Source organism: Chanodichthys erythropterus, chromosome 6, assembly GCF_024489055.1.
Source record: "Chanodichthys erythropterus isolate Z2021 chromosome 6, ASM2448905v1, whole genome shotgun sequence".
Classification (NCBI taxonomy): domain Eukaryota; kingdom Metazoa; phylum Chordata; class Actinopteri; order Cypriniformes; family Xenocyprididae; genus Chanodichthys; species Chanodichthys erythropterus.
Genome location: NC_090226.1, coordinates 17402541 through 17430508, shown reverse-complemented (window position 1 = coordinate 17430508; position 27968 = coordinate 17402541). Strand labels below are relative to the sequence as shown.

General features: G+C 36.7%; 3 protein-coding genes across 7 annotated transcripts; 1 reads left to right on the top strand and 2 right to left on the bottom strand.

Moving 5' to 3' along the window:
• Positions 1-4: 4 nt before the first annotated feature.
• On the top strand, positions 5-19289 carry LOC137021609 (uncharacterized). 4 transcript variants are annotated; one of them, XM_067388307.1, is made up of 4 exons: positions 5-448; positions 15504-15606; positions 15698-15902; positions 18167-19289. In XM_067388307.1, the coding sequence occupies exons 1-4, from the start codon at positions 179-181 to the stop codon at positions 18207-18209; spliced, it is 621 nt and encodes a 206-aa protein (XP_067244408.1). In that variant the 5' UTR covers positions 5-178; the 3' UTR covers positions 18210-19289. The 4 variants fall into 4 exon arrangements, with proteins under 4 accessions (XP_067244408.1, XP_067244407.1, XP_067244410.1 ...); XM_067388306.1 differs by lacking the exon at positions 5-448 and adding an exon at positions 8248-8763 and having other exon boundaries at positions 18167-19287; XM_067388309.1 differs by lacking the exon at positions 5-448 and adding an exon at positions 13871-14476.
• On the bottom strand, positions 7910-10312 carry mustn1b (musculoskeletal, embryonic nuclear protein 1b). Its single transcript, XM_067388311.1, has 3 exons — positions 10174-10312; positions 9953-10073; positions 7910-8241 (listed from the first exon to the last, which is right to left on the bottom strand). The coding sequence occupies exons 1-3, from the start codon at positions 10180-10182 to the stop codon at positions 8135-8137; spliced, it is 237 nt and encodes a 78-aa protein (XP_067244412.1). The 5' UTR covers positions 10183-10312; the 3' UTR covers positions 7910-8134.
• stimate (STIM activating enhance) lies at positions 16255-27968 on the bottom strand. 2 transcript variants are annotated; one of them, XM_067388304.1, is made up of 8 exons: positions 27053-27968; positions 23291-23339; positions 23022-23117; positions 22765-22886; positions 20396-20508; positions 20095-20172; positions 19303-19452; positions 16255-18266 (listed from the first exon to the last, which is right to left on the bottom strand). In XM_067388304.1, the coding sequence occupies exons 1-8, from the start codon at positions 27222-27224 to the stop codon at positions 18126-18128; spliced, it is 921 nt and encodes a 306-aa protein (XP_067244405.1). In that variant the 5' UTR covers positions 27225-27968; the 3' UTR covers positions 16255-18125. The 2 variants fall into 2 exon arrangements, with proteins under 2 accessions (XP_067244405.1, XP_067244406.1); XM_067388305.1 differs by having other exon boundaries at positions 16255-18242.

Here is a 27968-nt window from a genome sequence, read left to right as displayed (position 1 = left end):
TCGGAGTGGTGATTGGCTGTCGTGGTTGTAGAGTACGCTGTTACGTCATCAGTTTCTGCGCGTTTTTCCACATTATTCACGAGAAAGAACTCGTTCAATCCAAGCACTGCGCCGTATTATACATTAGAAAGTCTCACTTCTCTTGTCTGTTTAACCCTCACTGTTGTCGTTCAGCGACATGGTTCGTAAGTGTGCGTTTCTTGGGTGCAACAACACAAAAGTATTGTTTGCTTTTCCCCGCGACGCAAGAGCTCAATTTTGGGTGCAGGCGGCAGGTTTGCTGTGGCCTACCAACACACATAAGAAATATGTTTGCAACAAACATTTTACACCGGAGAGCTTTGTGAATTTGGGATCGGTAGAATCCGGTTTTGCACATCGCCTTGTTTTAAACAAAGATGCTGTACCAATTCCTGTTAAACCTATCGTCATCGTATCCACAACTTTGGTAAGTGTTTGTTGAAATATTCTTTATTTTTGTGTATGTTGGTTTTGCAGAGATTTTATCCCCAACACTAATCTTTCAGTTTTAGGAGCAGACAGTTTAAATTAACCAGTTACTAAGTCATTGTCCAATGCTTATCGTGTTGTTGTATAAAAATGCATGTGTTTTGTACGTTTTTTTTCTAAGTACAAAATCTGCACCAAACAATGTAATAACACGATGCGGTTAATTGTTATGGATCAACTAGGGACATGCGCGTGCAAGCAGATAACTTTATCTGACTTTCCACATCGACAGATTCGTCGCATGAGATATTCTAGGAAGTACAGGTTAAAAGCTGTTATTTCTCATTATTTATGAACATTTTGTTTGAATATTGGACCGCTTTCATTTCGCTTTCCTAACTATTTGACGCCATTTAAAGAAAGTTTACTATGGCATGCTCTCTTGTCACGCCCACAAACCACGCGCTCCCCTTAACATGATGATTAAACCTGTCGGAGCATATTCAGAGCAAAATTGTATTTTTTTAGCATCGCTAGTGTATCACAGGCAGATATATGTGTCTGTACACTGATTCTTGAGAGATGGGACAAAACATGTCCAGCAATTGTAACTGCTATTAGGTTTAAAAATAATTTGTTTTAAATGTTATGAGGGATGATCATTCTATTATATCAAATGTATGACACTTGGTGAATGGTTAAATTATTCATATGTAATGAAATGGATAAACATGTTTTTTAATGATAAAAAAAGCTTGTTTTATCAAAAGCAACACTTAATAATATCTTATGTCAGAGCAAGGTCACTGACACATGCATGAGATTTCAAATTTGTGTCCCCACTTTTTGTCAACGCCATCAGACATTTATTAAAATGTAATAAAATCAGGAAATATTGGGGCAGCTGTCACTCTGAAGGACCCCCTTGCCACATTCCACCTCTGCAGAGTACATCAATGTCAGACAGGCTTTAGTAAGTTTTATGGTTTTAGAATATTTTAAATCCTAATGTTAATATTTCCTGTGTCACAACCATGATATGTCAACACCCTCTTCCAATTTCTGAGGAAATTATTTGAAATTTGTAATCATTTTTTCCTCCTGAAGCAAGTTCTATTAGCTTCTAGCATCAACAGAGAAAACAAAATGGCTACTACATGAACTCCATTTGTTTTGTGAAAGACATGTCTAATATGTCAACACCGTCAGTGTCAACACCAGATTTTCTGTCTGACGGTGTTGACATTCAACATGAAGTCTTCATATTTTTGTGGTTTTCAAGTCATTTTTAATTATATCAAATATAAAATAGTATTTAGTTTTTCTAATATTGTAGAAATACTAAATATGTGACCTGACAGCATATATTGCTTTTGTGAATTGATAGTCCTCACTTCTAACAGAGTTAGTGTTGAGGGACCATAAGGCTTAAATTAATTATTACCCTGATGCTCCTAAGCTTTAAAGTCCTTCTGACGTTAAGCGATGCATTTTTATTTTAAAAAAAAAATCCATATTCAACACATTATGAAGTAAAAAATCTAGCTTCCGCCAGACCGCCTTCCGTATTCAACTTAGCAAGAAAGTGTAAAAACACTCGTAGTTCAAATGCTTCGTCCTAAGTTGAATATATAAGGCGGTCTGGTCTGGTGTAAGATACATAAATGTAGTTTAATTTGCATGAGTATAAGGTTTATTTTTTTCAATATTGCATCCTGTTTTGTCCCACTTCTCAAGAATCAGTGTGTAGTGTCTTCAGCTCTTGCAGTCTCTACTAATGAGACAATGAGTTGAATCAGGTGTGTTATATGAAGGAGACATACAAAATATGCAGTGCAGTGGGTTCTTCAGGACAGGTCTGAAAACCCCTGGCCTATCCTGGATTTATGATTGATCTGATGTGGTTATGACTGTAACCTGTTAGAATAGTAGACATTATATTGACTACATCCTGTATTGCAGCTGGGCTGGCTTGTTAATAAAGTCTTTACCAATGCTATTAAGCTGATGAATAAAATAAAGTGAAATGACATGTGAAAGCCAGGTATGGAAACCCATGCTCGGAATTTGCATGTAATCCATCCAAGTTAGTGGACACACACACCCGGAGCAGTGGCCATTTTTGCTGTGGTGCCCAGGGAGCAACTGGGGGTTAGGTGCCTTGCTCAAGGGCACCTCAGTCATTTCCTGCCGGTATTTAGAATCGAACTCACAACCTTCGGTTACCAGTCTGACTCGCGTTAGGCCAGAGGGCTGTTTCATAAAACAAGATTAGAAAACAAGCCAAGCTTATTTTACTTAGTCAGACTTGTTGTCAGCGAATTCTGTTTCATAAAACAAACTTAAATTAGTTCAAACTCAGTTACTCTGGCAACTTATGCTGGGAAACTAGCCTGGTCTGGAGCAGGCTAACTGTCAGGCTAAGCTGAGCTTCTCTAACACTGACCAATAGGAACGCAATATTACAGCTGACTCTCTCACATACAATTATTTGACCTTATGTATATATATATATATATATATATATATAATATATAATACACACATTTACTAAATAAATAGTGCTAAATAAAAAAAAATATTGGTGTAAGTTTAAGGCTTTTTTTAATTAAAAGGTAAGTATGATGAGAAACAAAACATTTAAAGAAAAGTAATTTCTTGACAATTAAAAGTGTTATATAGCCCACTGAATCATTCTCAGACTTAATACTGACAACAATGGAACCACTTGGGAGAGAACTGTCAGAAGAGTACAAGAGGATTACCAAATCATTGTTTTAAGTGTGAAAATATAGTAAAAGTAACACAGAAATTTAAAATCAATAAAACTGTGACAAGGCACCTGAAACAATCAGGCCTTCATTTGTAAGCTTTCATTAAGTGATGAGTGATTTTTTTGCTAGACAAAGAGCAGGAGAAATACCAAGTGAGTGTTTCAGAGCCAGCAAAAGCTATGAAAAGAGTGACAGAGTAATATGCAGCCTGCAGAAATGACATGTATGGATGTTGTCCACACTGGAACTACCCACTGTAGTCAAAGCACAATAAAGTCATAGCCTACCATGCATAAGGCACATATTTAATCTATACTCTGGTCTATATATATATATATATATATATATATATATATATATATATATATATATATATATATATATATATATATATATATATATATAAGGAATTCAGGTTGATTGGGACACTTTTTCTATTGAAATGACTGGGAAAAAGTGTCCCAATCAACCTGAATTCCAACTGGCTAAATGTTTTGTGCCCAATATTTAATTATTATTTTTTTTTACATTTCTCTCAGGTTTTGTTTGGCTGTAGTACTCTTTATGGTTACAGACTAAATTTTAATTGGTAAGATGAATCTAAACTCAGTAATTGTCCCAAAGTATATTGATTTACCGCATTACAATAGTCCATTTACAGTTACTATCATAAAAACATACACTTACTTGTAGGTTTAAACTTGTACACAAGGCACATTTAATGTCCAACATCAAATATTTTAGCGAAATGTAGGCTATATTTTAGAATTATTGCTTCTATTGCGTCCCGTCTGTTTAGCGCGCATGTGTGCAGCAGCGCTCGTTCAATGTGAAGTTTAGCAGCAAAATAGAAATATTTTCATTACTTTCAAACATTTACAGATGGAGAATAAACTTGTGAAAAGTAAGTTATGCACTGAGGAAAACACCATGTCTCAAACGCATAAAATAGCACAAAATGTATGCCGTTTCCTGTGGTGGATCGATTTGATCCATGATCGACCTCTAGGGCTTTTTAAAAAAAAAAAAACGTACACACGAAATTATCTTGACTAGGTGAACCTGGATGGAATTAGCGGGACTGTATGAACTTCAATTACCTTTTATGAAACCGTTTTAGACCAAACTCATTTGTTAGGTTAATTCAAGTCAGGTTTTGGAGTTTAATCCTCGCTTTTCTTAGCATCTTTTATGAAACAGCCCTCAGGACTGCCCCTAAATAAACACTACTTTATTTAATGTCGATTTTATGTAGCTCAAATAGTAAAGTATGACACTAGCAAGGTCAGGAGTTTGATTCCCAGGGAAGGCATGATCTCATAAAACATTGAATGTAATGTGAATAACTTGCAGTTTTCTCTTTAAATGCTCCTAAAGAGTGTAATGACTTTGTTTTCAATATGAATTTAGGAACAGGCTGTAGTTATAACCACTGAAGATGCGAAGGCTTGAAGTACAGCAACCTAATTTTCCCTCAATTTTTGTGAATAGCAGCATAATTAAACAATCAATTACATGTCACTTTATAAGTGTATAACCACAGTGATACTGCTGCTCACCTTACCTAAATAAACCATAAATATACATAGAAACTCTGCCTATGCCTATAAACCAGCGCTGTAATGAAACTCAATTGAAACAAATGTCTCAAAATAATGTGGACGTGGCTTGCGAGGCGCAACATGAACACGTCAAAACTCTCACTTAAACTGTGAAATACACAGTCCAATAATGATACTAACAATTACAAATAATGCGAAAAACAGTTTTGTTTATTCGTCGAGTGTGGAAAATCACATTCGACGAATCTGCTGCTGCATCTGTCGACACAGTACCAAGTTGAACCACAACACAGGCACATGTTGAACAGGATCTATCATAATTGTATGGTATGATTTTTTTATTATAATTCTTTTACTTGTATCAAGGCATTTGTGGACTAGAAAAAGTATATTGTAGATGCATATATTGTAGTATTTCCTCTTTTGTTACAATAATAAGTTTCATTCTTCCTTAGTCAAACCTGAATTTGCAGTTGTCTGCTTTGGCACACTTGGACAGTTCAGCTATTTTTTTTTTTTTTATATTATCTTTGCTCATTTATAAACCTAAATGTTACCTAAGATTTTTTTAGTTGTACAACATTCAGTGAATGTGTATCAAAGTTTGCAGGCCTTCTGATATTGCACCCTTTCTCAATCACTTTGACACTTTGGTCTAAATCTTCTCTAACCTATAAGTGCAATTGTCACAACATTTTTGCTGGAACATCAGAACTCTAATGCATGTCTGCAAAATCTAGTAACTCTCCAAAAACCTAGTTATTTTGTCAGCAAATTGGCCAATGCCACTATAATAAGTGTTTTGGTCATTGTGTAAGCCACACTGGCTAAAATGTTCACTATATATATCTATTTTTTGTTGACAGTTTTGTGTTTTGCTGAATGCTCTTATGTATCATTGAGCTTTTTAGATACAGATTTCAGCAGTAGGTAAACATTTACTGGGAAAAGTCAATACTACACTAAAAAATGGTGGATTAAAAACAACCCAAGCTGGGTTGAAAATGGACAAACCCTGCGATTGGGTTGTTTTAACCCAGTGGCTGGGTTAAATGTTTGTCCAACCTGCTGGGTAGTTTTTTTTAACTTAACTGTTGTTTAAAAATGACTGTATTGCTTGATTTAAAATGAACCCAAAGTATGTTAGAATTGGAAATGAAGATTTATTCATATGTTTAATAAATGATCATTAATACGTTTAATTAATAATAATTAAACAATAAAAATGTACTAAATTACTTATTAATAAATGTGCACATTTTGATTATTATTGTTGTCTCTACTTTTAATTTCCAACCTATTTTAGGTTAATTTTAAGCCAGACATATAGTAATTTTAAACAATAGACGAGTTAAATAAAACTACCCAGCATGTTGGGCAAACATTTAAAACAACCCAGTCTCTGGTTTTGTCCATTTTCAACCCAACTTGGGTTGTTTTTAACCCAGCATTTTTAGTGCATAGTACACAAAAATAAAGTGAACATTTGTATTTATACAGTACATTTATTTTTGTAGAAATGTTAGATATAAACTGAAAATGCAGTTGCTTGTTCATATTCACACACTCTGATGTCTTCCCCTTACACCATACTGTTGGGGATAAACAGTTTAAGACCCTTGAAACCAGATACGTTAATTAAGACCCGGAGTCAAAGTTTAAAATAATTAATAAATTGAAGAAAAATTTAATGAAGAATAGTTTGCAGTTTCATCAGCAGAAGCCAGCTTCAAGTCTCCCAAGGAGTTCGTAGGCCGCTCTGCGAACAATCACATTTTCTCAATAATTATACTCTAACAGAGTCAACTACGTCATTACTTCAGGTTGGATGATTCTGATTGGCTAAGAAAAATAGACAAGATTAGAAATTTTCCACACGTGGACAGATAGTAAGAAACATATGTCCCTTCATCACAGTGATGACGAGGGGACCCTGGATTTAGGTACTGGATGTCCTTTTGGGGTCATAACATGGCATCTGCTGGTCTCAAGCGGAGTGCCAGTTGTCCACCAGTACAAAGGACCTGCACAGAACACTTACCTGCACCTACACATACAGAGATACACATGATTCACAGCTTCTTCAAGGCTGAAGTTGATCTGAGCTCTGCTCTGAGCAGGAAACCTTTCCAAAACATACTGATAACATGTTCTTTTCTCTCAGTGAGAGGTACAGAGGAAAATAGATCCTTTAACATACATTGAAGAAGTCATTCAAATAATTTAACAGAAATATAAATGTTGATTAATAACTTAAAATATATATTGAAGCGGCAGTGGATTCCAGAATCCACCCCTTCAATACACATTCACATCTTCATTTTGCTCATATGTAACTGCTCAAACTAATCGTTCAGAGATCTGAACTTTAAAAAATAAATAAAGTGAGTTTTCATTCAAGAATCAAGCCAAAGCAATTGAGAAAAACTATATGGATAGAACTTTAGGAAAGTAATCCATCTCTGTGAGTCCATATAATGCAAGTGAATGCGTGCTTCTCGGCTGACGTTTGAAAAAGCACACACAACAATCGAGACAGTAATTTATACTACCCTTCTGGATGAATCAATATCAATAAACAATAGGTGTGTGTAAGGTATAGAAAGAAATTAATATACATCAGGGATGCCATCAATGTGAGTAAATGAAAAACCTTTAAAAGTTATGTAAAACTTTTACAAATTATTTACACAGATTACACCCTACTGTGAAGGTTTTTATTTATCCAGGTTACAGTGAAATGTCAGGTAAACTGATGTACAAGCAGGCTTCTGTTTCTTCACCAGCTGATGTAAATATCCCTGGCTGTTTAGCAGCTGTGGGAGTTTCTTCCCTGATGACACTCAGATTAGAGTATGATCTAAAACTGTCGGGATATAATGAACAACCACCCATATATAATTTTACCTTCAAAATGACAAGGAAATCTTATTCGTGTAGTTACATCCTTTAATGAGCATCAGTTTTCATTTGTACTTCACCCTCCTTCCCCATATTTGCACAGGCAGCACTTTTTTGTGTGTACTAAACCACAATGTGATGTAATATTTGCTCACGTGATTTGAAATGACAGACTTGGTCATAAACGGGACGAAAGAGAAATGATACTCGGCGACTCACTGATGCATTTAGGAAATGTTTTGTATAGAAAACATGACACTAGAAACTAGCACATACATTTTTCAAGGACAATTTGAGAGAAACATATAGCAATATCAAACAGTATAAAAACATACACTAATAGGCTACTTGTAAATATGCAACATCAGTATCCACGTTACAGTTGGTTAATTCATGACGCGGATGCCAAAACCGTCCTCTAGCGCTATCGGAGCATTTGTCCATTCATCATTTGCCAAACACGCTTCCTGATGGAGGTTTGGGTTTCTCGAGCACCGTCTCTCCTCCAGACCGAACTCCACTGAACACAGACGGCGCCACCTTCCCCATGCGCTCTACAACACACACAAACAGACTCGTTAACTAAAACCATTGTTATTGTCGTTAACTAAAAGTATTAAAGACTAACTGTGGAGAAAATGAAGTTTTATAGCCCGCACGTCAACGTGTGGGGCGGGGCCATTAACTGTGAAACAGGGGGTCTCGAGAGAAGCCAGGTTTTCCCGGTATATTTTTTTCTGTTGATATTTTTCACTACTTTCATGTTGATGGCTGACACGTGTTCTGTTGTCGGATGCAAAGCTCAGAAAGGACAAATGGTGAGCCTTCATATATTACCAAATGATCAGAAACTCCGATCTAAATGGGTGCAGTTCATTGGGAATAATTGTAATGTCCCTGCTAAACTTCCATCGAGGACCTATGTTTGCAGCAGGCATTTCCCAGAGAACTGTTTTGAAAATTTTATTATGACTAAGTTGGGTTTTGCTAGTAAACTTATATTAAAGCCCAACGCGATTCCATCAATTTACTCTGGGGACACAGCCAGCGCCAACCACCGTGCAGAAGATGCACCGGTAAGCCTCTTTTTCTTGTGTTATATCAGTTTACCGTGTCAAATGCCAAATAATTCAGCCAGTGTTATCATAGATGATGTAGAAGTGTCGTGTATTCAAAAGACGCGTTTATCCACGCTTTTGCAACGTAGTGTGTATGATGTATATTACTATTATGATCAACTATATTCCTTTCTCCACCGACTTTCTGTGATGTTCAAAGTGTTTCTAATGATGGTGATTGTTAGAAGGCAGCTGAGATGGCGAACGGGAACAATGTAACATTAGCAACACATTATTAGCTGTTTGAAAAAGCCAAAGGCTAATCACATGTGTCCGGCGTTGTAGAGAGTACGGTGGCCGAGAAGTGCAAAACAAATCACAACAGTCGGTGAGCTACGAGGTTGTTAATCCATGGTGTTTCCTCTTGCTGAAGCCAGCATTATTTCAGCTGATTTTTCGTGTTTAACAGTGGAATCTTATGAATCAGTTTTGGTTTAAACATATATGGGTGAATTAAACCAATATTTGCCATTGTGTAGCGTTTGCTAGAGATCAGGTAGTCTGAGCTGGAAAAAATTGCATATTCATAAATACATGTATGCTAAATTCAGGCTATTTTAAGGCGTGAAGAAATTTTCACAGCGGAAAAAACATTTAAATATTTAGTTTTGGTTATTAAAGATGAGTTTTAAGGTATAAAATTATTGACTGCATTTCTGTAACATTTCTGTATATTTAAAATAAAGCTAAAATAAAATTATAGGTTGAAATATTAGCTGGAAATAAAGACTAAAACTGAAAAAAAAAAAAAAAACTAATTAAACCCAAATAGCAAAAAAAAAAAAAAAAGTATTAAAATGACAAACACAAAGAAATTACAAAAATTAACAAACTAAAAATATAAAAATAAAAGCGAACTCAAAAGATTAATACAACAAAAACAATGCTAACAATACTACTGTATAGTATGCAATAATTGTTTATTATTATTATCATTGTGTTATACAATGCAATAGTACAATATCCCAGCACAATTTTTGTACAGTAATCAAAATAATGGTAAAAATGGTCAAAGTTCTACTGACTCAATTTGAAAGTTGTCAGATTTCTATATGTAATTTTCAAAGACTATCCCTAATCTAATCAACTTTAACAGCTAGTTTGTTTATTATTTACAGTCAAAACTCGGATATGACGGAAAACTCACCACACTCGACCATGACCTCATATGTCTTGCTCTTGACCTCTCCTTTCAGCCCCAGTTTACTGCGGGCTCCTTTCAGATCCTCCTCTTTTACAACTGGCCGCTTCTTCTTCTTGACCTCTGGCTGATAGAAATATCATTTTTAAAAAGAAAAACGTCTGCTGTAGTTAGCATTTAGTTACAGAATCATATACTTTTATTTCTAATGAGTAAAGACATCTCACCTGAGACATTCTGTATGGTTGCGGTCTGGTTTCTGGACAAGTTGTGTACTTTGTCTTTTCGTCCTGTCTCTTTTATACCCTTGTTACCAGCTCAGCATGCCCCCTCCCCCCTCTCTCTTATCATTATATATTATTAGCTCAGCAGTCAGGGTCAGAAAGCCTCTTTCTGAGTATGACTACTATGAACAGCTGAACACATTACAGACAAAACATTCTCCTATTCCTGCTTCATTGATGTATCATGTTTAAATATATTTTGTTGCTACAAGTTAAAATCAAGGCATTGCCGATGTAAATGTAAGAATAAGGTAATTTTTGACAGCTGATACTGTCAACCCTATATACATCAATCTAAACTAGATAGTTTTAGAACATTAACCAATATAATTCATAACTGTAATGCTTAATTGAGTAAATAAATAAATTGGTAGTGACAAAAGTGCATGATGTTAACACACAGAGATTATATAACCAAATCACTACTACACACTTTTCTGGGGTGGTGAGTCAGTGTTTGTGAATGAGTCAGGTCCATCGTCATGTGTGCGAAATAAAAATAGATATTCAGAAACTGTTTTCTCTTCAGTCATTGTGATTGTACACTACTTTTTAAATGTTTGGGGTCAGAAAGATTTTTTTTAAATGCCTCTTATGCTCACGTGCTGCATTTATTTGATCAAAAATACTGTAAAAACAGTAACATTTCGACATTATTACACTTACAATAACTGTTCTCTATTTGTATATATTTTAAAATGGAATCTCTTCCTGTGATGGCAAAGCTGTATTTATATAAACAACAGGAGATTCTGAGGATGCACACCCAGTTTCATACAATTCCTCCAGTAGGGGGCGCTACAACTAAAAAATAATTATAACTCCTTAATAGAGTACCTCAGGCCAGGGGTGATGTTTTTGTAGGCCAACCTGGAAGTTAGCAGTGCATGGATTCCCTCGATCGAAAGCCTATATGCATTTTTCCCATAGACTTTTGGAAAATCACAAATAATAATCTCTGTGTTTAACAAAGGGTTATGACACTTTTACATTTGTCTATTAAGATAATCTTTAAAAGATAAAGTTAACACAACATTTATACATTGAAGCCTAAATAAAGTCGTCAGATATAAAAGGCTAACAGTAGGCTATAAACAGACTACAGCACACCATGGTCGTGGATCAACGTCACCACCACCAAGCTTCCTCAAACTTTATTTAAAACCATGCTCGCTGATTATGATCTGTGCGGTGTATGAATACTTATCCACTTTTTTTTTATGAGAAATGCCGTCCAAATGTCCTGTTTATCATGATGACGTCTAAAGTCCACCAAAGGAAGTAGTCCATTTTAGCAACTTGTTAGCAACCGCCATTTTTAAGACACAATAAAGGTTTAAAAAAAATCACAAGTGGGTTATAACTGGTGTGTCTTATGTCACAGATCAAAACGTGAAAATATTTAGAGGCTTTGTGAACCACAGACCTTATTTCAGGCGATTTAGCAAAAACTCATTCAAAAAACCCATAGACTTTGGAACGGGGTGTCCTAAAATGGCGATGGAACCGGTAGTCCTAAAATGCTAACTCTCTTCCGGGTTTTGCATACAAAAACACATCATCTCTGAGGTACTCTATGGTATGATCTGTGAAGTTGAAAATTGTTATGCATCTTCTTTGGTGGACAATCCTAACAGATCCTCTAATATGACTCAGATACTTAAGAAAACGTGGCCTCCAACAGCCAATCAAATTTTAATGCTAATAATATCAAAATGGTGTACTGTCAGAAATCATTCTAATATGCTGATCTGCTGCTCAAGAAACATTTAATGTGTACAATTGTACAAAATATTTGTGTACAGTATTTTTTTTTCAGGATTATTTGATGAATAGAAAGTTCAAAAGAACAGTGTTTATCTGAAATCTAATCTTTTGTAACATTATAAATGTCTTTACTGCCACTTTTGATTGATTTAATGCATCCTTGCTGAATAAAAGTATTCATTTTTCAAAAAAAATAAAAATAAAAATACTTACTGACCCCAAACTTTTGAACGGTAGTGTATAATGCTACAGAAGCTTTGTATTTCAGATAAATGCTGTTCTTTTGAACTTTCTATTCATCAAGGAATCCTGGGAAAAAAAAAAAGTACACAACTGTTTTCAACATTGAAAATAATCATAAATGTTTCTTGAGCAGCAAATCATCATATTAGAATGATTTCTGAAGGATCATTCACACTGAAGACTGGAGTAACGATGCTGAAAATTCAGCTTTGCATCACAGGAATAAATTACTGTGTCAAATATATTTAAATAGTACACAGTTATTTTAAATTGTAATAATATTTCACAATATTACTGTTTTTTACTGTATTTTTAATTAAATAAATGTAGCCTTGGTGAGCAGACGAAACTTCTTTTAAAAACATTAAAAATCTTAGTGTTCCAAACTTTTGGACTGTACTGTGTATATATAAATTTTCTAATGCAAGGCTATTTCAGAAATGTACAATGACAAATGCACAAAAAAAAAAACATTACAATTTTTTGTCCTGAGAGTTTTTACAGTCCGTTAATAAATACATAGAGCCGCATGTGATCGTGTGTTCGTGTGTCCTAATGGTCTGGTGGAAGAATTTTTGTCAAGCGTGTCAGTTAGGGCTGTAATCCGCCCTAGTATTTATCTATCTTTTCTCATTGAAACCAAAGATGTTTATCAGTGATTGTATATCAAGCGCAGGGACACATTTGTGTGCATTTTGATTTCACTGGAATGAATAGTCTCTGCGGCAGCGTTGAGCAAAAGATTGAAGCGCTCTTCTGTGTGAAGACCATGCACTAGCCACGAGAGAACAGTGGCAACGAGCAAGTTGCCCATTTTGAAACCTTTGTTGCTGATACCTTTCAGTGAAGCTTCAAGTGCTGGGAAAATGTACAAATTGTAGTCTGTTACTGATTCCAAATTAAATGACAAAAATTGTAGTTAGTAGTAGTAGTGTAATCCATTACATTACACATTTAAGGTAATATAATCTGACTACTTTTTGTTTACTTTTGACCTAACTCGTTTATCATATTGATTTGAATAAGATATTACAAAAATACAAAGAGAAAGAAAATATATTTCATGTTTAATCAACAACATGAAGTGCATTAAATATCACATCAATGTTTTCAAGACTGGGGTTCGTGAATTAAATGGAAAGCTATTAAGTAATTAAATTATAACAATGTAAAATTAAAATAAATTATCTACTTTTATTATTGACTGCTTAAAAATCTCAGGGGGAGCTTCAAGTAAATCTATGAGGTTAAAGAGGTTCTGCTGACAAAAGTAGGGGAATCCCTGCATTGCATGTAAATATGAAATTATGTGAATTTGTACATTTTAATGTGTTTGAAAGACGAGCCTTCCAGAGACAGGAATATTTGGTTAAATAACTCACCGAGTGATAATTCAAATAATAATTAATGTGTTTGTTAGAAGCTTAGATATGCAGTGTTGAGAAAACACTTCTTAAAGTGGTTGGCTGGTCTGTGTGTGTTTTTTTTTTTTTTTATTTATTTTTTAGAAAGGTAAAAAAAGTAGTAGCAAGGAGAATCAATGAATAATTTAATGCCATTGTAATAACATGTAATCAATAAAGTAACTGTAGTCTGATTACAAGTATTTTAAAATTAATATTATCTAATTACAAGTACTTAATTTTTTGGAATCTATTTACGTAATCCAGATAACATGTAGTCAGTTACTAACCAGACTATATAGACCCTGTCTGGGGGGAAAAAAATTTAGTTGATGTGTGTTTGTATGATCAACTTTATCTGTGTTTATATGATCAACTCTTTGTTCTACATCTAAATCACCCCTCTGGGAAGTAACAGGTTTAAAAATTAGTCTTTTCCTCTTCCAGGAAAAACGAGGCAAAATATTGATGAGTCATCCAGCACTACACATGTTTTTGTCCAATCGGATGCTCTCTAGAACGACAGTGTCCCTCCCAATAAATGATCTCGCTTCTCTTCACTAATCATGGTTCGTCGGTGTGTATTTGGCTGTTCTAACGCACGGACATTATTTTGTTTCCCAACCACAAACTGGTTACGAAGGAAGTGGCTGGAGTTTATACATTTCGAAGAGGGGGCTATTTGTACCAGCTCGCGGCTTTGTGACAGGCATTTCACTGATGAATCCTTCACCAATTTGGGGATGGTTACTGCGGGGATAACATGCTACCTTACATTAGCAGACACGGCCGTTCCCTCTCTGTACACTGTAGGCGCTTCCCCTCCCGCACGAGTAAGTATTGTCTTCAGAAGTTTGAGGCATTACATTAAGATCAAAATACAACCATCAAGCTCTCCGCCTTTCTTGTCTGCTCTGCTGAGTGACGTAACAGTCTTTTGAACCGGATCTTTCGAATCGATTCTTTCAAACGAAGTCGAAAAGAACCTGTTCGCGTCACGGTCACAAGCGTCGGATTTCCAAGCACTGAGTGAGTGAGCAGAACCAGCGACAGATATGGTGAAAAGGTGCGTTTTGGGCTGTTATCCGCACAATACCTTGTTCCCTTTCCCCAAAGTACAGTGGCTGCGTGCCCGCTGGCTTGAATTTTTGCATTTTGAGGAAGGAGGAATATCGGATAGCTCGCGTTTGTGTGCGAGCCATTTCGCCCCAGCATGCTTCACAAATTTACAGCAGTACCAAATGGGCTTCGCTGACTTTCTGAACTTGATAGATACGGCTATCCCGACGATATACACCGTTGGTCCCACGCCGAGTGTCAAGGTAAGTAGTTATGCTTGGTCAACATCGCCGTTTATTCTGTCGAAAAACCGCCCACTTAGACCGGAAGTGGCAGTCTGACTGACATATAGAACGACCAATCACGCTCGTTATGTCTTTAAAGCGACAGTTCACCCAACATGGAATTTCTTTCATTGTTTACATACTCACCTTCATGATTTTACAAAGCTGTATGACTTTCTTTCTTCTGCTGAACACGAAAGAAGGTGTTTTTAAGAATGATGATAACCAAACAGCTTTGGTTACCATTGACTTCCATTATATGGAGCAAAAACACTGGAACATGTCTTTCTCAAAATATTTTAAGAAAGAAAGTCAGTAAATCTGAAATTATGTACCACAATAATATACAAAAGTGCAATGGTGACTTATTCAAACAATGTAGGTTGTACAGGTAACATTTGAAAATGTCTAAACCTTAAAATGTCCATGGATCACCATTATGTTGCTTGCTAACAAAAGAGCTTTAGAAAGAATGTTTGCATTGCCTTATAGCTATACTGCTGCATCTCTCCAACAGCCAGTGACACGAGAGGTGGGCTGCCAATGTAATGCTCCGGTTCTGAAGAGTGTGGCGGTCCAAGCAGTACTCACCCAAAAAAAGCCAAAACGGAGGAGTAAAGGTAACATTTTCAACTAGAAGTTCACTTGTGAATTAATTTTTGCATTGAGCTTCACCAAATTGATTTTCTCTTTTGTGTGGTTTAACATCAGCAATTCAAGTCAAACCTCTTGTGAGTAACTGTGCTAGTGTGTCCTGCTCCGATGAGGACTTTCCAGTCAAATCCGAATCTTCATTCACATTAACGCCAATTAAAAGGCCACGAATGGAGGATTCCTCAGAGGGGACATCATACAGCTCAGAGGAACCAACAGATGATACCCATGTGCCTGATATCATTCAGGAGGAAGATATAAAGTAAGTTAAATCCAGAATAATATTAAAGGTCTATTCACACCAAGAATAACTATAACCATTTTAGCATCCACACTAATATACAATAACTTATGAAGAGCATTGGCTGTCAATGTTTTTGTAGTTCATCAGCTAGAAGACTCTTTCCCAGAGCGATTGTATAATTGTTGTTGTTATTTTGGTTGTATTGTGGACTTTGCCATTCTAATACAATTAGAATTTTTATTACTTATTTTTGGTTTTAAAGGGCCTTTAATGTTTTAGATTTTAGACAACTCCCTTGTGTACCAGTGGTTAGGATTCAGTTTCCTGGTCAGGAACCATTATTTTTCAAGTGATAAATGCATGTCAAACAAGCTGTGGAAGAAAAGTTGCAAATCATGAAATAAACACACACAAATAGCTGATTTTACACTTGTTTATTGAAAAAGCATACATCAGTTCATGATTTGTCAGTAACTCTAAATAATCTAATATTGTTTAGTACTTAAAACCCCTCTCCACGTCCAATTTGTTTCATTCTCTTGCAAACGTAACCAAGATCACGCTCTAATAATGGTCAGATTCAAACCCGGAGAGGGAAAGGCAGTTACATTTCCACCTGGACAAAATCCTTATCAGTAATCATGTTCATCCAGCAGGCCTGACCAGAAACCTGCTTTCAATTCATCCCTGTAAAACACAAACCCAAACTGTGTGCAAACATAGTACTCCCACAAACTTGGTCCATTAAATGTCAGTTAGACAATTGGTCCTGTACTCCCAATTTCATTTACTCCAACTCTAAACCTACAGGCATCTTCCCCTTCACATTTAAGATTACAAATAATCTGACAGATGCAGTCTGTTTCAAATTTCTGCAGAGAATGCATGATGCAATGCATTCTCCAAATATCTGTGCTTTAGTGTTGGAATAAAAATCAAATGTCCCATAGAGCAGAAAAGTGCAAGAGTGGATGATGTATTTGGAAGAAAGACCCACTGGCTTAGCGTTTTAATGGTAAATATTAAATTGAGGTGAAGGGGTGATGCTTAAAGACAAAAACCAATGAAGGTAATACCACACACAGAGACCACAATGCAACACCAAACTGTGTAAGAGGTTACATCCTGTAACATAGCATCTTCCCTGCAATAAGTAGCAAATGAAAATTTAAAAGGATAGTTCACACAAATATGAAAATCGTCATAGATTAGTCACCCTCATGTTCTTCCAAACCTCTGACTTTCACTCTTCTGTGAAAAAAGACATTTTGGAAAAAGAAAATCTTTTTTGTGTGTATACAATGGGGTCCAATGATGTTTTTGGACTGCAACATTCAAAATATAATTTGCGTTCTACAGAACAAAGTGTCATACAGGATACAGGTTTGGAATGACATGAGTGAGAGTAAATTAATTTAATTTTTGGGTGAACTGTCCCTTTAATAGGCCACAAAAAAACAAATACAGGGAAAACATTAATGGCAGAAAAAACACACTAAATTGAGGCAGATTTCAAAAACCAAATGGCAAGACAAGCCATCAGATTAGTGTGATGAAACAGCCACCCGTGGAATTTCGTACCTTGTCAATTTGGCTGCTGCTGCCTAACTGTTCAAAACAGACATTGCAAGACCGTACCAACTGTATTATAATACCGGCTCATAACACTGCTGACGAATGGTTTTCTGCAACATTTATCAGCACAATTTCCTCACAGCTGATGTGCACAAAACTCTCTGCTGCAGCCACGCTTAACACGTTTAGGAACCAAATATGAGTGACCTTGAACAGTTTGTCCAAGTGTAATCGATCACATGCATATGGTTAAAGGTACTTATGTCAGCATGTTATTTGTACAGGTTTAGACTTTTTTTTTTTTTTAATCAGTTCAAATGCTAGACAGATGCAATAAGATGTAGCTGGGTTGTATATCCACTGCAGAACCATATGATGTTTAAGCAGAATTATGAATGTGCAAAATAACAGACTGAAATTATGGTCCGATCATCTCCCAATAGGCTGGTCAGATGATTGATCCCTCAATCATCTGTGGCATAGGATAGCAAAAATCTTTCTGGTAATGTCAAGAGGGTCCTCTCGTGTGTTTACACTGGAGCCTGGGTCCGTTACCCCACAATTCATAGACTTAGTCATCATGCCCCTCACATGCTGATCTGTGCTCTGGTAAATGAGTTGGGGTCATGGGAACGAGGGAGGCATCAAGTCCAAACTGATTTGAATTCAAACGGGAATACCAAGACGGTGCTTCTTTTTCTTAACAGGCTTGAGCCCTGTGATTCTTCGTATATCGTCGTCACCATCTGAATCCTCCATTTCATCATCTGCGGAGAAGAGGATCTGACCAGCAGAAGAGGAAGAGCGCTAAACAAAGACAGTTCAGCTAATCATCTTTAAAAACAAGCAGGTGATCACATTTCATCCTAAAAAGTGGAATTCTCCTTGCAATCATGAATATGTAAAATAGGTAACATTCTCAATTGCATTCTGACTGAGCTGCTCATCCCTTTACAAGTGAGAAAGATGGACTATAATCACTTGACTATAATATTTGACACCTACATGGTGTGTGTGGATGGAAATGCTACACTAAAGTGGCTGCTGTTCTCACTGTCTCCTGCTCAAATGACTTGCCTTCTGTCAAATCTATCACTGCTGACAGGTGTTGAAAAAATTTAGTAGCAAGAAAATATCAGGAAACCACATACTGAATTCTGTTAATCCTCCAAAGAAAACACTCTGTCTTCCTTGGAAAATCAAGTGTTCCCAGAGTTCATTACTGGATGTTTTGTGGTCTGTGTAGCCCATTCTTGAAGGTACAACTGCTTCATTAGATTGTAAAATTACTGACTTCCCATGGTTACATATGCTTCAGGTTTGAAGTGTTGGGGAAAAAGTGAGGAACAGTCCTACGCATGTAATGGTCATGCAAATGTACTTGGTGAAAAAGGGATGCACCATCTAGGACATGAGTAGAGGAATGATTTTAAATTTGGCACTGTGGGTCAGGGGAAACCCAAAATATGAATGCTGTCATTCAAAGATATTTGAGAAGCAGTATCAGGTCTCCTTTGTCCAGACTTTAATTGTTTTGAAAGTTTTATACATTCCATTTAAACGTTCTAATTTGTCATCAGTTGTAATTTATTTTGAGCAAATATGTATTACTTTGTGGTTAAAACATATAAATCATCTAAGTTCCAATAGAAATGCAACAGTTACAAAACTGAGTGTGACCTGGGTCAAAGTGATTGAATCATTTAGACCAGATCACGTTGCTGGTGCTAATGTCACAAATTATGTGGTTAATTTAATAAAAGTTTTATTCAATTAACAGCTGGTAGTATTTTTTTCTTCCTTATGTCTATCCCTTCAAACTGGTTCAGCAAGAGTAACTTACTTCTGATTCAGAGTCATCGTGTGACATTGCCCGTCTGTAGCGAACTTTGCTGTTGCCGCGAGGGTCATCTCCTGCTTCCCTCTCCTCCAGCTTGGCTTTTGTTCTGCCCTTCTTCATCAGGAAGTTATCCACCACCCAGAACATCAGAGCCTGGATACACACAAAACAGATGTGTTTAAAGACAGATCTACCCATCATACTTTTGATGAATTATTAGACTTGGAAAAAGCTGCCAATACTTCTCTAGACAAGAAACAATCAGTGAGGAAAAAAATTGATATGGTACAAATACATAGCAAAAATATATACAAAACACTACAATAAAAATGCACAATATCATCAAAATTACCAATGCAAGGATGACATTACCAAAATACTTTCAGCAATATGCATTAAATTTATCAAAGTGACAGTAAAGACATTTATAATGTTACAAAAGATTTCTATTTCAAATAAATGCTGTTCTTGTGAACTTCTATTCATTAAAGAATCACAACTGTTTCCACTGATAAATATCTTTGAGCACCAAATCAGCATATTAGAATTTCTGAAAGATCATGTGACACTAAAGACTAGAGTAATGATGCTGAAAATTCAGCTTTGACAGAGGATTAAAAAATATTTTAAAATATATCAATTTAAAAACGGTTATTTTAAGTTGTAATATTTCACAATTACTATGTTTTTGACAAGTAAATGCAGCTGTGGTGAGCATAAGAGACTTCTTTCTAACATCTTACTCACCCAAAACTTTGAAACAGTGGTGAAACATGAAGGGCGATTGTCACTTACATTCACGAAAAACGGGACAATTAGCATGACGATAGCTAACTCCAGATGAGGGTTGGTTATGGGGTTGAGTGTAGCCAGCTGTCCAACACACACAAATACCAAAACAAATACATTACAATCAGGATAAATTAAAAAGACCGCAAGTTGTTTACAATGATTCAGATATTTTTGGGTGGAATATTAATTTAACCAAGTTATTAAATCAGTGCTATAATGATATATGATAATACATTTTCTTCAGATATGTCAGTAAGTTCTGAAGATGAACCACAAACCATTAGAATTTGGACACCTGACTGACCTTCTTCCATTGTGGGATGAGGAGGACCAGCATGATCATGACCTTCTCAAACATCATGATGAGGATGTAGAGAGCGCACTGACCTGCCCAGGCGCTGCACTGAACCGGCTCACCTACATACAAACATTACAAATAATACAACACTTTAAAACAGTGGTTCTCAATCAAGGGGCCCCAGCAAACTTTCAAGAGGGCCTTGAGATGACTTACAATGTTTTAAAATAAAATTTCTTATTTGTTTTCTTGTACTCACTCACTATATAAAGTTTTGTAAATTTTGAATACAAAAAAAAGCTACGGACTGCAACCAATTCAACCCCTCAACAACTTAGTTTTTCTTTAAAGAACCTGGATTCTCACTGTCCTGAAAAAGCTAGATATATGAGGAAGCCTAATTTTGTGAGTGATTTCTAGACATTGAAAAGTCATGTAAATTAATGAAATCGGGGCATTTTAATAGTGAATATACATTTTCTAGTTAAGGCAATATTTTGATTGTTGAAAATTAAAATTATATTGTGTAGAAATTGTGAGTAAAAAAATCCAGTCCCATTTTATATTAAGTGGCCTTAACTACTTTGTACTTACATTTAAATTAATCATTTAGTGTACATGCATGTTTTTACATTGTACTTTGTACTATATTTTAAAAACACCTGCATGTAATTACATTTATAATTACACTGTTGACCCATCCCTTACACCTTACACCTTACCCCTAACCTTAACCCTACCCATACCACCAAAGCTTTCCCTAACCTTACCCTTATCCCACCTCAAAAGCAGCAAAAGTGTTTTGCAATTTAATATGAACACAATAAGTACATAGTAGTTAAGGCCACTTAATATAAAGTGGGACCAAAAATCCTTATCTTTGAAGAATGTTCACTTCAGAATTAAAATTTCCTGACAATTTACTCACCCCCATGTCATCCAAGATGTTTGTCTTTCTTTCTTCAGTCTAAAAGAAATGAAGGTTTTTGAGGAAAACATTCCAGGATTTTTCTCCATATAGTGGACTTTAAAGGCTACCAATGGGTTCAAGGTCCAAATTGCAGCTTCAAATGGCTCTATACGATCCCAGCTGAGGAATAAGGGTCTTATCTAACAAAATGATGACATTTTCAAAAAAAAAAAAAAAAAAAAAAAAAAAAAATTATATACTTTAACCAAAAAAACTGGTCTTGCTCCGCGATGCGCCACGCATTGCGTAACCACGTTGGAACGGTCAAGCGAAAAACTCCATCTAATTTTCTCCTTTAACTTTAAAATTGTCGGTAATCATTGTTTTACCTTTTTTTTTTTGGGTAAAGGCTGTTTGACTTAGTCTTTGTACATTCGATTTGTAGACACTTGCTTAGTACTTCCGCCTACATCACGCATGACCTTTCCAATGTGACTACATAATGTGTGGTGCATTGCAGAGCTAGTGCAAGATGATCATTTGTGGTTAAAAGGATTAAGTAATTTTTTTTAAACATTTTTTAAGACCCTTAAAAAGACCCTTATTCCTTGGCTGGGATCGTGTAGAGCCCTTTGAAACTTCACTGAAACTGCAATTTGGACCCTCAACCCGTTGGTAACCGTTGGAAGTCCACTATATGGAGAAAAATCCTGGAATGTTTTCCTCAAAAACCTTAATTTCTTTTAGACTGACGAACATCTTGGATGACACGGGGGTGAGTAAGTTATCAGGAAATTTGAATTGAGTGAACTTATCCTTTAATCCAGTACAAACAAGTAAATCACAAAGACTAGAAAGTCACAGGGCCTTTGAATATTGTTGTGGGCAATGGGGGGCCTTGGAATGAAAGAAGTTGAGAATCGCCGCTTTAAAATGCAAATTTCTTCATAAATCATCATAAATGCATCTCGCTTCCTATGAGATCCAATAACCTTGTATGTGCAGTTCAGTTGTTGGTCAAAAAAGATAATGGTGTTGAAGTTGGTTGTTTGAAAAAAGTAATTTATACATATTTTCTACAAACAAATGCGCATTTTAGTCTTCAATAGTCACTTGATTTCCTCTAAAGCTCATCTAAATAAGTTCAAGTTCATGAGATTATAGCGCCTTTACAAAAAACGCTGTCCAAGTCATTGATTAGACTGATTATTTGGTTATCATAGTCTGTAAAGAACAAGATTTCTATCGTAATTCCAACTGAGTTTCATTCAGTGAACTCAAATCAGACAATGCTTAGGAATAAAAGGACTGAGTCAATTTCCCATCCATGAGTCTGAGGCCCGTTCTCTGTATATGAGGCCACATTCACATTAACAAACTCAGTGGAAGTGTCAAGTCCATAATAAAATCACGGTTCCCACTGGACTTTTAATATACTCCAAACAACTGAGGTTAAGGCTCATACCATATTCTCCAAAACGCAGCGAATCCCACTGTCTCCATTCAACCACAGCGCTAACGGCCTTCACGCCACCATAGATCACCAGCATGCCCAGTGTCGCATCTAACAGGAAGTTGATTAGATATCTATGGAAACAACACAGAGAGTTGGTTACTGACCACAGCCGATTATAAATATGTAAAAATCAAAGACACAAAACACTGTGGGAAGTACAACGATGTGTGGGGGGAACATTTACAACGACGCGCACACAGACTCACAGTGAACATGGGTCCTCCTCTGTGAGGTCAGACAGGTAGACATTGGCAAAGTGAATGAACAGCATCCCTATGGCCTGTTTAGAGGTGTCCAGAAACCTGAGAGAGGTGAAGGGGAGGAGGGGGCGGTGAGAGGAAGGAGACCTGGTTAGAACTCACCGTTAAGGGCTACAGAGGGCCGCTAGATGAATCTCAGGTCAGTGGAGTGCAGCATTGACTGTGCATGTGTTTAAGAATCTAGTGCTTGCTAATGACACAAAATGGCGGTTTACCAGATTCTCCAGGGTCTCCGTTCGTGCTTGGGCTCCCTGAAGCGTTTCACTGTAGAGAGGAAACCGAAGCTTTCATATTGGTAGCAGGAAAAATGTGGTCATCAATAACATCTGCCACATCAGAGTAGTGCTGATACTAAAAACACTTTGTTGGATCTCTCTGATATAGTGCAACAAAAACACAGGTCAATAAATGGTGCATAACATTAACATTTCGAAAGGGGAAGAGATGAATGAGGAACTGCTTCACCATGGGTTTAAAGAGCTTCCTACACTCAAATGCAAAAACAAACCTGTAAAAAAAAAAAAAAAACTGCAAATGAATTGAAATATTCTTTAAGAGATTTTCTTCTGAGAAATATAAGATTATGGCAAATACACTTTAATTAAAGAAATTAGGAAATTAAAATCAAGCTCATTGAAGAGGTGTATGAACTGAATTTTAAACTTTTAAATATACTATCCTGTCAACAAAAAAAGTGGCATCAGACATTAATAAAGATAAAAATGACTGCAGTTGCTTGCAAGTGTTGCTTTTAAAGAAGTGAGAATTGCTGCTTTTTTGAGCAGTGGAAACCGCTAGTGCAGCACCCTAGCTGCCAAACGTGACCCGATGGTTCACACAAATAAAGGACAGCCTGTTTCACACAATGGCTGTTTGTTTGTGTACAGCTATTAACTGCGTGTCTCCTGAACACCATCTCCAACTCTTTACAATAAAGTTTGCATAACCACTGAGAGTAGATGGCATTCAACTTAAAATTTCACACATCTCATACATATCTAATTTACCCTGTTCTATTGGACTGCTGTAGTAATTTTTATGTTTTTATCTAGCCTATTGAGTTATTAAAGGGATAGTTCACCCAAAAAAGAAAACTTGATGTTTATCTGCTTAGCACCAGGGACAACGGAAGTGATGTCTCGCACTCATTGAAGCAAATCGCGAGACATCACTTCTGTTATCAGATCGCGTTTTCTGAACTCACTAACTGGATGTGCAAGGCAGTTGGACATAGTGGTGTTTTAGAGGTAAAAAATGATATAAATACTGTTTGGTTTCTCGCACAAACCGATCGTTTCGTGTCTTACGACATCAATGTGTCGTCATGAGCCGCAGGGTTTAATTTGGATTTGTCTTGACATGTATTATCCGACTGACAGACGGCAACGGTTGGAGTTAAAAATCATAATTTGTGTTCTACTGAAGAAACAAAGTCACCTACATCTTGGATGCTTTGGGGGTAAGCAGATAAACATCAAATTTTCATTTTTCAAAATCAAAAAGTCTGTCATTACTCACCCTCGTGTTGCTCCAAAACTGCAAGAAATCCGAGAGCTGTCTGGCCTCTGATAGACTACAACACAAGGCCACACCACTTTCAAGGCCCAGAAATGTTGTCGTAGCTTCATAACATTAAGGTTGAATCGCTGCAGTCACATGGACTATTTTAATGATGTGTTTACTACCTTTCTGGGCCTTGAAAGTGGTCATTGTGTTGCAGTCTATCGGAGGCCAAACAGCTCTCGGATTTCATCAAAAATATCTTAATTAGTGTTCCAAAGATGAACTAAGGTCTTACAGGGTTGGAGCGACGTGAGGGTGAGTAATAAATGACAGAATTTTCATATTTGCATGAACTAAGCCTTTAAGGTCCTTTCATCACAAGAACGATAACTATAACTCAGTTTTAAAAACTTCACATTTAATGAAATTTCACAGATATAATCCAGTAATTCTATGTTTGCTGCTGTAAAGGAAGCGTTATGCAGATAAGCCCTTATATGGACATGATTAACCTTGGCCATGTGGTCAATAATTTAGAATACACCAAATTTGTTACCATTATGTGCGTACAAATGTTGTGAATTAGGTGGACATTTTTCATGAGAATTTTTCCTGTACGTAGAAATAATCAAATCAAGATAAACAAAATCCATGCAATTATTAGTCAACAAGTCCCAATGTTTTTAATTGCTCAGTGCTTGGAAAAGTCAATGATATCTTTTCTCTGTGTTGTTATTGTTTTTGTTGAAGTTGACTCAATTTAGAGTGATTTTTAAAACTTTATGGTTACCGTTACTGTTCTTGGTACAGGCAGCCCTTTAGTCTTTCTGATGCAGGTTCTTTCATGTCAGTGAGAGTCCAAAAGGGTCTGTGAATGGCCTACACATTTTAAGAACACATCTGAGATGGTGTGGCCAATCAGAAGCAAAAGAAAATACAATATGGGGTTTGTTATGAACCCTGTAAATGTGCTCACACACAGTCTCAGTCAGTGTCAGCATTGCATGCCGTGACCTGCCTGCCTCTGGAACCAAACCTTCAAGTCTTCAATGAGTCAATCTGATCTGTTGGAAGTCCCTTTAAAGTCATGATTACAATGGAAGTAAAAACAGATCTTTTCTTACATCCAATTGTAATGGATTATCAGAAAAAGTAGGACGAGTCAAGGACTATGAATCGCTTGTTGATGCACCCTTTTCACATTCCCAGGGTTTCTCAGAAGCAGAAGTTAGGTTAACTTCTATGGTGGTGGTGAACAAACAACAACAAATATAATTTTTGCATTCCCATTTGCCCCAATAGCAAAAGAAAAAATATTTTTCTCATCATAGTCGTGAGTTTGCCCATCACCACGTGCATCTCTACGTAGCAGATCGTTTGTGTGTGTGACGGATGGATTCCCGCCGGTGTTTTGACTCCTTTACACATTTTATAAGCTCTTCATGAGTTCCCAGCTGGCCAAAATACCATCACATGCAGGCCACGCACACACAACACCGCATTTACCTCAGCACACAGCATTGTTTGGCAAGTCCCATCTCAAAATAAGCAATACGTCATAAAATCCGACCAATCAGGTTGTGATGTATCCCTATGCCTTTAGGTTCGGCATGTTTTGGTTCAGTGATAAAATTGCCAATCTGAACGCTAATCGGACCAGGACTTAATGGGTTTTTTTTTGTTCTTTTTTGGTCCGGACCAAATGAACCAAACAAAACGAACTACAAGTGTGAACCCGCCCTAAGAGTGTGTTCACACTTGTCATGTTTGGTTCGATTAAAACGAACCCTGGTGCGGTTGCTCGGTTAGTACGGTTCATTTGAGCATGTGTGAACGCTGCCATCCAAACCCTGGTGTGCACCAAACAAGCAGATCGAGACCGCTGAAAAGATGGGTCTTGGTCCGCTTCTAAACAAACTCTGGTGTGGTTTGAATGATCTATGAACGCAACATGGACCAAAGACATGTAAACGAACCAAAAACAGAAAGAAGAGACCCTTAAAAAGGACAGAATGTTCACACATATAGTTTTTTTCTTTCATTGTCTGTTGCCCATCACAGTTCGGTACAGGTGTCAGAACCATATCTCCACACAGCAGATCATTTGTATGTGTGACGGAGGGACTCCTTTACACATTTTATAAGCTCTTTACAAATTATTAGATAATATAAAATTGCATAAATTATTCTTTAACTGAAGAATGTATTTAAAGGGAGGTTTCATTAAAACATTTTAACATTAGACGTAAAGTTTAATTCACTAGAATTGTATTAATGCAATTACATCAAAAGTAACTAATTAAATTACAGAAAATTTAAGAGTAATCCCTTATTTTACCTTTTCAAGGGAAAAGTAATTAAATAGCAGTAAGTAATGCATTAATGCTTAGTAATGCTTTACACCCAACACTGTCTATAACATACATTCAGAAAACAGAATTCTCATTACATGAAGACAGATGCCCTATACTTACACATAAGGGTGCTAAAGGCCACCACTGCCAGCAGGCCCTGCAGGAAGATGCCGAAGGTGTCCATGAAGTCCCCGCTGGAGCAGCCCCGGGCATTAGGATCAGTGGGTGAGGAGTTGGAGGATGCAGACGGCAGCTGACCCCGCGAAAGCAAACTGCCCCCAACACCCGCCATTGCGCAACACCTACTGGATCACGAGTGTTTAAAAGAGCCACTAAATCTCAGTCTCGGATAGTGGAGGTGATCGACAGGACGATGACACAGCTATCGCACATAATGAAGGCTCTCTTATGAGCCTCCAGTCGCGGTTACTGAAGCGCAGATGTATCGTGTTTCATACTGGACCTCGATGCGTCGCCATCCAGCTGTGAGCTACCTAATATCTGTCAGCAGGTTGTGATGTATAAACATCCTCTTCAGCACGGAGCAAACATGCTACATACTCAGATGTGTAACACTGATGCTCAATGCTACAACACACACGTTGTCATGGAGACATTTATCGGTTAGATTATTTAGAGCGCGTGCAGTTAGCTGCCAGATTACAATAATGTGGCTTTACGGTTGAATTAAAGCAGTCAAACGGTTACGGTTAAATTAGGTCAAGAAATAAGGCGTTTAAAACTTCACTTGCCGTTATAACTCGTTTAGAAGTGCAAAATATTAAACGGCTGACTGGGTAGTTGTGTTTTTTTTTATAGCGAGAGCCCGGTCAGGCGGTCTTGCTAGCAAACCAGCTGAGGAAAATCCTGCCACCGCTGCTTCCAGGAGAAGAGTTGATTGTGAATCCGCTCAGAATGAAGAAGGTCGCCTTCCAAACTACTCACATACGTATTTGGTAAAACGGTGTTATCAGTAAAGGAGCGACACTTCCTTTCCCACTGTATTCAGGTGCCGTTTCCACTCATTTACGCGACG

Coding starts and splice junctions, on each gene's coding strand:
- mustn1b (XM_067388311.1), bottom strand. Junction 8,242..9,952: donor TGAGGTCATGGTCGAGTGTG/GTGAGTTTTCCG, acceptor TGTGTGTTGTAG/AGCGCATGGGGAAGGTGGCG.
- stimate (XM_067388304.1), bottom strand. CDS start 27,224: ATGGCGGGTGTTGGGGGCAGTTTGCTTTCGCGGGGTCAGCTGCCGTCT. Junction 23,118..23,290: donor CGGAGACCCTGGAGAATCTG/GTAAACCGCCAT, acceptor CACCTCTCTCAG/GTTTCTGGACACCTCTAAAC. Junction 18,267..19,302: donor ACGATGACTCTGAATCAGAA/GTAAGTTACTCT, acceptor GTCTTTGTTTAG/CGCTCTTCCTCTTCTGCTGG.
- LOC137021609 (XM_067388306.1), top strand. CDS start 8,326: ATGAAGTTTTATAGCCCGCACGTCAACGTGTGGGGCGGGGCCATTAAC. Junction 8,764..15,503: donor ACCGTGCAGAAGATGCACCG/GTAAGCCTCTTT, acceptor TCTCTCCAACAG/CCAGTGACACGAGAGGTGGG. Junction 15,903..18,166: donor ATTCAGGAGGAAGATATAAA/GTAAGTTAAATC, acceptor TTTTCTTAACAG/GCTTGAGCCCTGTGATTCTT.